We start from the raw sequence: 13,603 nt of genomic DNA, 5'->3' as shown, positions 1-13,603 counted from the left end.
CTTCAGCCTTCTGGTCCAATATATCTGACAGACATATTTGTGAGGCAGGAACTATTGAGCACTTGCTTACCCTGTCTTGACAGAGTTTGACCATTGACTCTGCCTGAATCCAACTTGCCCCTTTTTTAGGCAGAATTCTGTCTGTGGTAGAAATGAGGACCTTTTGCCCCACAGCTCATTTGCTACATTTGAAGCCATCTCCATAAGGAGGTTCTTTGATGCTCATCATCTTCTTTGAGGTAGGCTGGGGGTTGCCAGAAGTTAACCTGTCTCATTGTTAATGACTCTTTAAAGTAATAAAAACATTTTTAAATGCCATATCCTGCATATCTCTGGGGTTTTTTGAAGACCTTGTCTTTCTATAGAGTCATATCTATCTGCTGTACCTAAGATATACATTCTTGCGATAAAAGTAGACTAGCAACTGACATGACCATGATTTAATCTACTAACATTTAATTTATATAATTTATTTCTCTTACGCAGCTTGATAGCACTTTCAAAGCATTGGAAGTAAGTCTTGTATTATAATTGAGTTATATGGGTACCATAACTCATATTAGAGTAGAAATATATATATGTATATATATATAGTGTGTGTGTGAAGAATAATCTAACATTTGAATTCTATACCACGGTATCTATAACTTGTTTGTGTCTATATACAAAATTCTATATCAGTGAATTACAACTATCTTGTGAGTGACAATTGAGGCATTAAGTTGAGGAGTAGATTCACTAATCTACTTTCTGTTCTATCTTCCCTATACATTTCTATATTCCCCCTTCTTTCTTTTCTTTTTTCCACTTCTTTCTTTTCGACTACTTTCTCCAAACATTAGTTGGGTTTCTTATAATTAAACATTTTATGTAGACAAAAGGAAAATAAAGTTTTTTTCCTTACCTGACTGGACCACCTTTATCTTCTTTTCCCAACGTCCACCCGGGAAAGAATGAAACAAGCAGGAGTAGGTGCCAACATCTGCTTCAGAGGCATCGTAAAAGGAAAGACTCATGTTGTGGAACCCCTGCGTTGAGTTTGGAAAGTGCACTCTGCCGAGGTAGTTAGTCTCTACATACATACTATGGTTAGGGTTGTAAACAGCTATGGTCACAGCTTCTTTGCCACTGATCTTGGTCCACTCCACCTGGGTTAAGTTATCCATCAATGGATACACACATTCCAGAGTCATAGTCCCAGAAAGCCAAACAGTTGTGTCCCAAAATGTCTCTTCACACAGTGCTGAAATATACATAACATGAATTGAGTCAGATCCAATGGCAACAAAAACAAACATGTAAATTTTATAAGACTTAACAAGTAGTATGGTAAGTTCGTGGTGAAGACTGACAGTTTCAACTACAAAATTGGCTTTTGTAATTTTAGTATTTCTGAACATCTAAGAAATTACCTAAGAGATCCTGTACATGTTACACTCAAACACCAAAACCAAAGCAAAACTTACAGATGAAGACATAGGGTTCTCTTTACCTTTGTGCACATGCAGAATAGCCAAAAGCAAAGTAAGATAAGCCATCTCTGGAAGCAATTCAGGAGGCTGGTCTGTATTTAAAAAAAAAAAAAAAAAAGAGTGATGTTATATTCACAACTCAGCATGAAGCACAGCTTCCTTCCTCTCAGATGTTATCAGCTGCATCTTTTTCTCTGAAGTATACGCACAGGAAAGAAGTTTCAGCTTCAAAGGCAGCTTTGCTCTCATACAGGAATGGATAAACTGCAGTTATTTCTCTGTCAGACAATCAGTTTACTTTCAAGAACTAATTTTCAAGAAAAATTCTTTCATTTGAAAAAAATGTTTATTGAGTGTGTCCTCTGTGCCTGACTCAGCTCTGTGCAACAAGAATATACAAAAATGCATCTTAAAAATAAAATCCTGTATGTACCCTTTTATTAGGAAGAGACTGGTGCAAGGCTAAAGTTGTACTAGGTATAGAGAGTTGAGGGTGGTAAATATCTGAGGAGATGTGAAGCAAAGCAGGAGAGTCAAGCTCTTTTGGTATGGGCAGGTCCAGGAACTCCTCACTGAGAGAGCAAAATGGGGATGGAGACTGGAGTTGATGGGAGGAGGCTACAGAGCAGACAGCCACTCACTCGGATGTGGCCTTCCAGCAGCACCTTCTGGCTAGATTTAAGTATAAACATAAAAAGGATTGGACCTCCAGCTACAAAAGAATGGCTGCCCAGGACACATACAAATAAACCATTATATATGATGATTTTTCCCACTCTTTATTTTAAAATAGGTATAAAGTACTGAGATATTAGATATCCCAGCCAAATCATTTTGGAGGCTACACCTTATATAACTATGGTACACTATTAAAATGGAATTGATTTCTAAGAATCGTCATTTCTGTTTCTTATCTTATAAAAACAGCAATTCAGGGGTATGGCAAGATGAGTTATCCAACAAAGGTGCTAGCTACACAAGCCTGATGACTTCAGTTAGATTCCCCAGAAGCCACATAAAGGTGTGAGTGTAGAACTAACTCCCCAGGGTTATGCTTGGACCAACACGGGTGTACCATGGCACATGAATCTACACACATATCACACACAGACATACACACACACACACACACACACGTACTATAATATGAATAACTAATACAATTAAAATAAAGCAGTAATTCTAATTCTTAAAATTTTGTGAGGAGCATTTCAACATGATAACATCAAAAATCTAAATTACACCTTTATAAAAACGAAGAATTATATTACACTTGGCCCCATTAGCAGAGCCAGGACACAATGTGAACATTATAAATGAGGTCGGTTCTCATTCTCCATGTGAACTTCATGTTCTCTGAAAACATCTCCCCATTAGACACTCATGTTTAGTAGTTGATACACACTGATAATATTTTATATTGAATTACATATAAAGTTGAAAAGGCAAAGTTGCCTTTCACCATTTATTTCAACAATGTGAATTATTCTATTTGAGTTTGTGACAATAAAGAGAGCAAGCAGTTCATTCTAATAGATTTGGAGAATATTTTATATAAATGGGAAGAAATAAAGATGTACCCACATGGGGCATGTTCAGGAAATAGATGGGGTGATCATGTGACCAGGAAGTGTATGTGACTATAATAAAGCAGTATTTATATTCTAAGGTATCTCTGATCCATGTAGAAATACACTGAACAAACATACAAACAAATACTTATTTGCAAAATGCCTTCAATATTAAAAAGAAAGAAGTTCATGGGCATGTTCAGAAGATCACATATCCAGGACTAGCAGCCCAGCAGAGGCCTCCTGTGGGGCGGGTCCTGAGAAAAGATCCGCCCACCTGTGAGAGGAAACCTGTAGAACCAGGAGCACCAACTAGGTGAGCACTGAGGCCAGGAGCACCAGCTAGGTGAGCACCGAGGCCAGGAGCACCAGCCAGGTGAGCACTGAGGCCAGGAGCACCAGCCAGGTGAGCACTGAAGCCAGAAGCAGCACCAGCTAGGTGAGCATTGTGGCCAGGAGCAGGAATGTGGCCAGGAGCGCCAGCTAGGTGAGCATTGTGGCCAGGAGCACCAGCTAGGTGAGCACTGAGGCCAGGAGCACCAGCTAGGTGAGCACCGAGGCCAGGAGCAGGAATGAGCAATCCAGGCAGACAGGAAAGCAGGTGCACCAAGCCAGCAGCTGATGATTTTCAGTGTTGTTGTAGCTATGGATAGTAAAGGGGAAACAGACACAGGAAATAATGGGAGGTGACACTTTATAGAGAGTTGAGTAAGGTTATGTTTGCTCTTGTAGACTTTGGATGGCTGCTCTAAGTTAATAGACGGCTAAGTAACTGTCACCCACTTCTCTTTTCATGATTCTTTTGGAAACTGGATTTCTTTGAGTATCCACTCCTTTCTCTAAACCACAACATGATGAATCTAAACTATTCTACTTGGTTGATCTGAGGGTTTGAAAAAGAGATCTAAAGCCTGAGATGGCCCAATTGGAGCGCACAAGATTATTTATATTCTATACTAGAAGAAAGGTCTTCTCTTTCCTCCTCTCTCTCACTTAATGTGAGCAAGGAAGAATGCCATGTGGTTACTACACTACCCTAGATAATTATCTTGAAGATCAGTCTGAGGAAAATTGTCAGAATATGGGAACAAACTTGCATCAAGAATCACTGAACCACTGAATCTGCCAACTGTGACATCAGAGCATACGGTGAGACACATTACATCTTCTTATAAGTCCTTGTTACTTCTGCGCACGTATATCTAAAGTGGTGCACTGTTTTCTGGCTGTGTTGTAGAGATAAGACTGTGAATAAACAAACACAGACATTCAACTTTTATAACATCCTCACTATCATCTAAACAAGATAAAATGCTGGCTTGGATCTGGATTATTTCCCTGAAGATGAGATAAATTAGCTGGCTGCCAAGATATGCCCTGTTATCTCAGATATACGGCAGTAACAGGCATCCTTAACTCCATGTGATCTAGGCTCCATCCAGTCAGGAAAATATACCTAAAGATTCAATAGAAGGGTCCATTCCTGTGATGAGCATTAAAGGGTCCAAGGAAGAGGACTGCCCACTATGGAGGTTTCTGGTTAAAGCTGGGACATTGAAGGAGCGGCAGCTCATCTAGAGATATCGGAAAAGGCCAAGGAATGAGTCAATCAGGGGAAAAACGTGAAGTACAGATAAGGAAACTCCTGCTCTGAGAATTTAAACTGCCACTAGTGAAAGATGCTTAGGAGACGCCCACATGTAGCTCCGTACTCGGAGGGGGAAGTCCCTCAGGGTTAGGAGCAAGACAAAGATGTTGGCTTCCACCACTGCTTTTCCTATTGCTCTCCAGGCTTCACCCAGGGAAAATGAGAAAGAGGAAATAAAAGACGCCTACACTGCCAAGAAAAAAGTAACCCTGGCCCTGAACAATGATGGCATGATTTTGTCTGTTAGCAGATGACATGTCTACCCAAAACTATCTAGATAACAAAGAAATATTGCATGATAGCAAATTAACATATGAAAATATGGTGTATCTCCACATATTAACTATAAATCATTTTAAAAGAAAAAATTAAAAACAATTACATTTATAATCCAGAAAATAAGACACATCTGATAAATTTAACCAAATATATGAATCAATACTTTATATTGAAAATGAAAAATATTGCTAGTTTTAAAAAGGACTAAAAATGAAAAGGGATGTTTAAGAAATGTATCTATATTATATCAATGTTCAAAAAATAGAAGTTTTAATAATGTTACAAAGAGAACATTTCTCAATTAAATCTGTAGCCCAAGTAACCCTGGTAAATTTTAAGTGGCTTTTTACTTTAAAAAATGGAAAAATCTATTCTGAAATTCACAAAGCATTGTAAGGAGCCCTGAATAGCCAACACTTGAAAAGAAAATTCCTGCATCCCATTTTAAAACTTAGCACAAAGTTAGTCAAAACCTTGATATTGGGATAATACACAAACAAATGGCATACAAGTGATAATCCAAAAATGAACATTTGAAGGATATATGGAAATATAGTGCACTAGAAACTTCATATGAAGGCAATCTTAATGAATCTCAAAATAATGACGGATATGGAGTCCCAATTGGCCATGTCTTGTCACCAATTGAAACTTCCAGTACTCGGACTGAGTTATATCCAATCGAGTTAATGGCCAAAGGAGTGCAATGGGGTTTCCTAAACAACTCAGTCAGCTGCCAAGATAATCAGTCTCTCTGCACAAACAAGTGCCCCATTGCTGACGACCACACCCGCACAACCCTTGAATATGAAGCTGTTGAGCTGGAGCCTACAAAGAACATCCACACCCATACTGCTAGTGTCTTTGGTGTGGAAAGGTTCTCTGCAGACTAAGAAAAGTAAAGAAACATAAACACCAAATCAGTCCCAAAGACTTTGCACTACAATCTGCCCTGCATGCAAAGTGTGATAGGATAACGATTGTTTCGTAGCTTGGTGTAGTAACCAATCAATGTCTGATTTGACTTATGACCTACTTGATGAGATTGAACCAATGCCCAACACTGCTTTAATGACCAAGAACCAGAGACCAGATAGCCCAGAGACCTACGGTAAAACCAAATACTATCATTTTTAAAGTAACAATAAAATGATTCCTAGTGATATTCTGCAATACTCATAGATCAGTGCCTTATTCAGAGAAACTTCCTTCTGCAGATCACACACACACACAGAGAGACAGACAGACAGACAGACAGACAGACAGACAGACAGACAGAGACAGAGACAGGAACAGAGAGACAGAGACACACACAGAGACAGAGAGACAGAGAGTTGGAGGACAAGAGACAAGAGACGCGGAAACACTTATCTAAATTGGGATGTCTTCTTGAAATCTCTCCCCTCAGAGCTACAGGAACCCTGTGGAGAGAGAGTGCAAGAACTATAGGGACCAAAGGACACCAAGAGAACAAAGCCTTCTAACTGAACAAAGCTCAAATGAACTCACAGAGACTGAAGCATTAAGCACAGGACCAACATGGGTCTATACCAAGTCCTCAGTGTATATATTATCTATTTCAGTTTAACATTTTCATGAGAGCCCTGAGTATATAAACAAGTGGATCTCAGACTCTTTTGTATCCTATCCTATTTTATTTTGTTATAAAAATTGAGAACTGAGTATACAGGAAGTGCAGGTTAGCAGCTTCCAAAATGAGAAGACGACAGAGACAGTTTGCTGCCTGAACAGTCACCCAATACTCACTATAACCTTGGATCATCATCTTCAGCCTTATTCCCAATATATCTGAAAGACATATTTGTGAGCCAGGAACAACTGAGGACTTGCTTACCCTTTCTTGGCAGAGTTTGGTCGTCGACACTGCCTACTGCCAAGCTTGCCTATTTTTAGGCAGTATTCAGTCAAGTAATTAATTTTATTCCTCCTCAAGTCTCTGATGGCTTTGAAGACCAAATAGTTTAGTTTTACAATTAAACTTAGTTGTTTGGGGGTTAAAATGCTTTTAGGTCTAGATAGATGTTTTAAATTGGTAATTATAAGATAGGATAATGATCTACATGCAGAATTTTAGACTCACCAAGATAGGAAAGATGTTTTCTTCAAGGCTGCCTAATACAAATAGCCAAAACACTAGGAATGTAACATTTATATAATTCCTGATTGTTTTGTGGTTTTTCTTGCTGTAGGTAGTTTATTGTATATATGTGTAATCATGTAAATGTATATGTAAAAAATATTTAATAAAAAAAAATTAAAATTGAGAACTTTGAAACAACTAAAACAATACATCTAGAGTCAACTGGTGTTCATAAATGAATCAATACAAATCAGTGGGAGGCGTTACAGTTTTGAAAAAGTGGTGATGCAACAATTGGATGGCTACATGAAGTTAAATTCATACTTCTCATCACACAAGAATTATATTAAATGAATTGACCTTAATATGAGAGCTACAGGAGCTTGAAGTTGACTGTGGATTATTAGATGTGATACCGAAAGCATGAGTAAATTTGGGCTCATTAATATTAATAAGTGTATATCAAAATCAATGTCAAGAAAATGAAAAGCCAGCCAATAGAATGGACGAAACACTTGTGAATCAAATATCTGACTGGCAAGTTACTAAATATATTACTCAGCTTAAAGATTGGCAAAGTACTTCAAGAGGCATTTTTTTTCCAAAGAAGAGCCATAAATGGCCAACAAACACATTAAAAGGTGCTCAACATCATTATTTATGAGGTAAATGCAGATAAAAACACATTGAAAAATCAGTTTATAGACTGTTAAGTGGCTATAATAAAAAGAGATGATGCACACATGCTGTGAATAAATTGAAACTTTTGCGGATCACTAACAGAGATATTAAAGGTTGACGCTTCTGTGGAAAATAGTTTTCAGTTCCTCAAATAGGATCACAGGTTGTAACAATTTCACTCCTAGAAGTATACCCCATGGTACTAAAACAGATGCTAAATACTCATTCACACATCATCGTTCATAGCAGCATTGCTCACAAGAACTATAAGGTGAAAATAACATGAATATCCATCATATTCATGGGGTAAACAGTTCAGTGTAACCATAGCAGAAGATATGATTCTGCCACATTAAGATATAAACATTGATTCATGCCATGATATAAATGGATATAGAGAATAAATAAAACGGTGTAAGGCACAAATGGTCCACCAAATGGGCAAATCTGTAAAACCTACAAAACACACTGGTGTTTGCAAAGGCTGGTAGAGTAATGGGATGGGGAGTGACTACTTAACTAATAAGTTTTCTTCCGGGATGATAAAGATGTTTTTGGGGTGGATAAGAAGTGGCAATTGGGGAGCATAAATAGATCAGTGACTAAGAGCAATGGTTGTTCTTCTGGAGGACCAAGGTTCAATTCCCAGCACCAATATGGAAGCCCACAACCATTTGCAACTCTAATCCCAAGAGATCTGGCAGCATTTTCTGGACTCTGTAGGCCTTGTATACATGGTGCACAAACACAGATTTAAATACTCAGACTTATAAAATAAAAATAAGTAAAATATCCAAAAAATGAAGCAGTGAATATAGAGCCCTATGAATCTACTAGACACAACTTAAGCAGACACTTAAAAATGGTTACTTTTATGTAATACAAATTTCACTGCAATAAAACAAATACTGCTGTATTGATAAAGATTACAAGTACATCTTTGTACTTCCCACTGCAGAGGCCAGTACAGTTTGCTGTTGATCATTTATTATTATTTGCTTCCTCAACTAACCTGTTTTATAAGTATATATTATGCTTCCTAGAACATTGTAATTTTGCATCACATTTGTGATAAGAGTTAGAAATGAATAATATAAAAGATAGTCCAGGTTGTCAATTAAGGATCTGAGAGATTAAAACTCAAATGCTTGCTAAATGAATGTGTTCACGTGTGTGAGTGTGTGAGTGTGTGTGTGTGTGTGTGTGTGTGTGTGTGTGTGTGTGTGTGTGTGTGCACGTGCACATGCATGCTCAGGAAAAGAATGGGCTCAGGATTCTGTAATGTGGTAAAATATAGAAAAACAAACAGATAGTGTGACCGTGTATTCCTACAGACCTAAATGAAATTGGGTGTGATGTGATTTCCTCCACTCTGAGTGACTTGCTGAATCGAAAGAAATTTCCTCTCTCTAGAAGTAAGAGACTAGGTTTGTGAGAGTAACCATGATATTAATGTATCAATAATAATGTGTGGCTCATTCCCAAGTCATCCAATGCCAGTTCATCAGAGAATAGAGCTCAGGTGCACTCACATTCAGAAATCAAAGTACCTAGAGGTCACACATGCATTTGGAATGCTATGGGTGGAGTTGCAATTGAAGATAGAAGTTTGGCCACTTTGCTGGGGACAAGCCTTATTTATCAACATCTAACTAAAAACAGATGGAGATTGCAACTGAACTATTTATGTGATGACGAAAATCATTTTTTTCACGTGATTTATGGAGGGGTTTGGCTTTTTTCTAATAGAGTTGTCTGTACAGAGGAGCTTTGTCCTCAAGAAAGCCATTAATCAACACATTCTGGATTCTTTTTCCCACCATTTAAAACATCACAGCAGTGCACATGTGCAGGGGTCTGTCTGCAGAGCTTTCTCAGGTGGCTCTGGTGAGCATCTTTAGACACATTCGTTCTGGCCACACGGACAGGCCCCTCTCCGTCCCTTTGATTTCATTCCTTCTAGAATCTGTGATACATGCTGATTCCTAGGTGTTTCTGCTGCGTCTGAACACTGGGAGGATTCTCACATCGCTTGACTATTCTCATGGCACCTTTTCCTCGCAAATTCATGTTGGCAAACCCTGTGATGCCCCTCTTTTTTCATCCTAACCTTAAGAGAACAGAGAATGGCCGAGAAGAGGGCATTGCTTCTCTGAAAACTGGTGACCGCTGTTGGGAAGATCACAGGTATCAGATCTTTGTTTCAGTTCTTGTTCTCAAATGCAGAGGATGTCTGTGTGCTGGGATACCATAATAGCTTTTGGGGGTGCTTAGAACTCTAAGTAGACCATAGTTGTGCTTTCTACTCAAGCCCCAATGAGTCACCTCTAGGGAATCTTTATCAACTGGGGAGGTTGGGGTCTCCTCTGCACCAAGGCTCCCTGAGAATCTCAGCAACTTATGTTCCACTCAAGTCAGAATTCGTTGTTTGCACTCAGAGGCAATTTTCTGGAACAAAATTATACCCAGTGGCCAGAAGCTGTATCCAGCCCACTGTTTGATTTCTATAAACGCTAGCTGGATCACAGCCCTTCTTCTCTGCTGAATTTTTGCCTGTGGATATTTTTTGTGCTATAGCCTTCCACAGGAAAAGTTTGCCAACCTTTTCACTCTAGAAAAGTCTTTGAATGGCAGACACTTGTTACGTTCACCTCATCCAACCTTTCTTAAGACATGGAAGACTAAGTGTGATAGCTCAGATACTTATGGTCATGTCAATTTTCTTATCTTAGGAATTGCATTATGGTTAAAAAAAATTTCTATGAAGATACAGAAAAGTATTTAAATGACACCATTTACCAAAACTATAACCATCACTTAAATCACAACTTACATGACAGTCAAGCAGTGACAGCAGTTTCCTATGTTTCTCCTGCACTGCGTTATATACTTGTACCACACTCTAATTGTGTCAAGAGTCAGCTCAGCCACACCCAGTGTTTTACTGGCATATATATATATATATATATATATAAATATATATATATAATTACAATGCTGGGATTCATAGAACTTTTTCTATACAAGTATGCTGTGCATTTTCACTGTGTTCCCTCACTTCTCACCCTTCCAGCACTTTCTCTTACCTCTGCTTCCACTAAACACTTTAGCTTCCTCCTAGAAAGTATTGGTTCTAATTTCATGTCACACATACAGACATAAATTTATAGCTCTACATAAACTCCAGGGTCCAGTTTTCTTTCTTTAAAACAACTACTTACCTTGGTGCAAGCAATGCTCCTTGGGTGTAATTTTTGTTGCAGAGAGATGGTGTTGTCAGAGCTCCCTAGACACCGGCCAGCACAGGGAGCTTCCCTCTTTCTGGGACCCGACGCTTCCTAGCAGTTGAGTTTTTCTTTCCACCACAGCTTCTTCAAGTAGCCACTGATACCAAGCACTGCTTCATGAAGCAGGATCTCCTGAAGTCAAGAAGTCTTCTGCATCTAGAAGCAATTTTACTGTTTCATTTACTCACACTCATTGCAAACTCCGAGAGTTCCGAGCCTCTATGTACTTTTCATACGCCATTCTAACTCCAAACTGAAACTAATGCAATTTTTAAAACTTGATGTTCATTTCTCTCTTTCCATTTCTCCCTACCAATCAAAGAAAGGTAGCTTCAGTAGTATCTATAATTCAGGAAGCTTTGTTATCTCAGGCTTTATCTAAACATACTTCTGGTTCTCTCTCTCTCTCTCTCTCTCTCTCTCTCTCTCTCTCTCTCTCTCTCTCTCTCTCTCTCTCTCCTCACTCTCTCCCCCCCCACACACACACACACATGGCCATACATGAATGTATGTATGTATGGCCGTACATTAATCTCTCCAGACTGTAACTTGCATCTTGTCTAAACTGCTGTCAACATACATCACCAAAGCTCAAAAGTTAGAGGAAATGTAACAGCTCCTTTTCCTATCTAATAACTTAGAACCCTAGCATGTCAAGTACACAACAAGAAAATCCGGAGAGAGATAAATACAATTTATGAGAGGGAAGAATAACATTTTAACTATAGGTTACAAAATTACATAAATACTCCCAATTAAAGCAAACATGAAAAGGATGCAGAACATCCAAGATCTTACTCTCATCAGCTGTAAACAATAAAATTAAAACAATAATGATCTAACTTTTTTTTAAAAAGTGTGTAAACAGACACAAAACAATGGCTATCATCTCTACTGACAAGAGCAAACATTTCTATGGTAGAGTTGAGTGATAAACACCCTAAATTTTCTGTGTTTATAGAGTTAAACAGGCTTTATGAAAAACAGACTTGTAACAGAAACCTTCAGACCCAGCAAAACCAACTCAAAATGTATATCCTAAAACAGGTAAGCTTAGCAAAGTTAGCACAGATATTTATTTAAAATGTGTAATATTTATTACAGTGGGTTCTGGTAATAAGAACTGGAAATAACTGTGTGCCCATCTCCAGTGGACTGGATAAATGCATACAGGAGACTGTTTTGTTCTACAATGATTACACAAATCTATATTTAGATGCATAAGGCTGCTGCAAAATGCTGAGTGAAGAGTTTTGTGCAGCTCATATAGTCCCACAGACAAGACACAGACCACCATAAAAAGCAGCTGAGAATCCATGCCTTCCTGCTCACCTGCCTTCCACGTCCCCGAGGGCCTAGGTCTCTGCAACCACACTGCCCTAGCCACTGGTCTTTTCTTCCTCTTCTGACTTTCACCTTTGTTTTCCTGGTGGTCTTAAGGTTTTCAGGAAATGTATTCTTGCCAGTACATTAAAGGGAATGAAGACTGTAAGTGTGAGACCTAGGCGCATTCTGGGGTTTGGGAGAATACTTTCCTGAGAAACAGGAAGCAGTAATCCGCTCACTCAGCTGTACTGACAGATGGGAGCTTTCTGATACCTGGTATCTCTTCCCCTCAGTGCCGTCTGCTGGCACTTTTCTCTGTCATCCTCTATTCCACATCGCTCTGTGCTGCCACCATTTGATAATGTTGTGTCTCCATTGTGGTTACAAGAAAGAGAAAGTCAAGTGTCATCCTAGAAACAAGACTATGTGCTGTACAGTGACTTGGGTTCAAACCTTCATCCCTATGTAACCAGCCATGGCACTTCAGTCTTACACCCACTGAGAAGGACTAGATCCTTGGCCAACTACAATGGCACTCTCTTCCAGGGAGACGGAAGCTTCCAGGAAGGCAGACCCCATACTTAAACTTTAGAGCAGATGTTTTCTACCCTTGGCAGAATCCAGTGGGGACCTTTTAACATCTTAAATGCTGCAAAAGTTACTTTGCCTCCTATACTTTCAATACTACTGTACCTAGGTTGTTGGAAGAAATATTTGCTGCCTACAATGCCAAAAAACTATGTACTTAAGATATGTCCTTCTAACTGGGACAGAGGAGAAGGCATCCTATTGGGACTCTAAATGAGAGATGCATGGGAGAACAGCAAAATAAAAGGATCCAGAGGGTCCTAGAAATCTACAAGTAGAACAATATGATAGGCAGATTTGGGCCCAGGGGTCCCGCTCAAACTAAGGCACCAGCCAAGGACAATACAGGAGGTAAACTTTAAACCCCTTCCCAGATCTAGCCAATGGTCAGAATATTCTCCACAGTTGAGTGGAGAGTGTGATACGACTTTCTCACGTACTCTGGTGCCTCACATTTGACCATGTCCCCTGGAGGGGGAGACCTGGTGGCACTCAGAGGATGGACAGCAAGTAGCCAAGAAGAGACTTGATACCCTATGAGAATATATAGGGGGAGGTAATCCCCCTCAGGAACAGTCATAGGGGAGGGGAATAATGGGAAAATGGGGGGGGGGAGGAATGGGAGGATACAAGGGATGGGATAAACATTG

General features: G+C 39.2%; 1 protein-coding gene across 1 annotated transcript in view; it reads right to left on the bottom strand.

The window, feature by feature from the left end:
- Window positions 1-12,545, bottom strand: part of Cd226 (CD226 molecule) — an 88,286-nt gene extending 75,741 nt beyond the window's left edge. Inside the window, exons 1-3 of the mRNA XM_051163893.1 lie at window positions 12,372-12,545; window positions 1,493-1,564; window positions 905-1,243 (exon numbers count right to left, since the gene is read on the bottom strand). Of these exons, the coding sequence (XP_051019850.1) occupies window positions 905-1,243; window positions 1,493-1,538 (385 nt within the window). The 5' untranslated portion in view covers window positions 1,539-1,564; window positions 12,372-12,545. The remainder of the gene's footprint in view (window positions 1-904; window positions 1,244-1,492; window positions 1,565-12,371) is intronic.
- Between the last annotated feature and the right edge of the window lie 1,058 nt (window positions 12,546-13,603).

The sequence above is a fragment of the Acomys russatus genome, chromosome 20 (assembly GCF_903995435.1).
Source record: "Acomys russatus chromosome 20, mAcoRus1.1, whole genome shotgun sequence".
NCBI lineage: Eukaryota > Metazoa > Chordata > Mammalia > Rodentia > Muridae > Acomys > Acomys russatus.
Note: the sequence above shows the minus strand (reverse complement) of the source record. Positions and strands in the feature narration are given on the sequence as shown.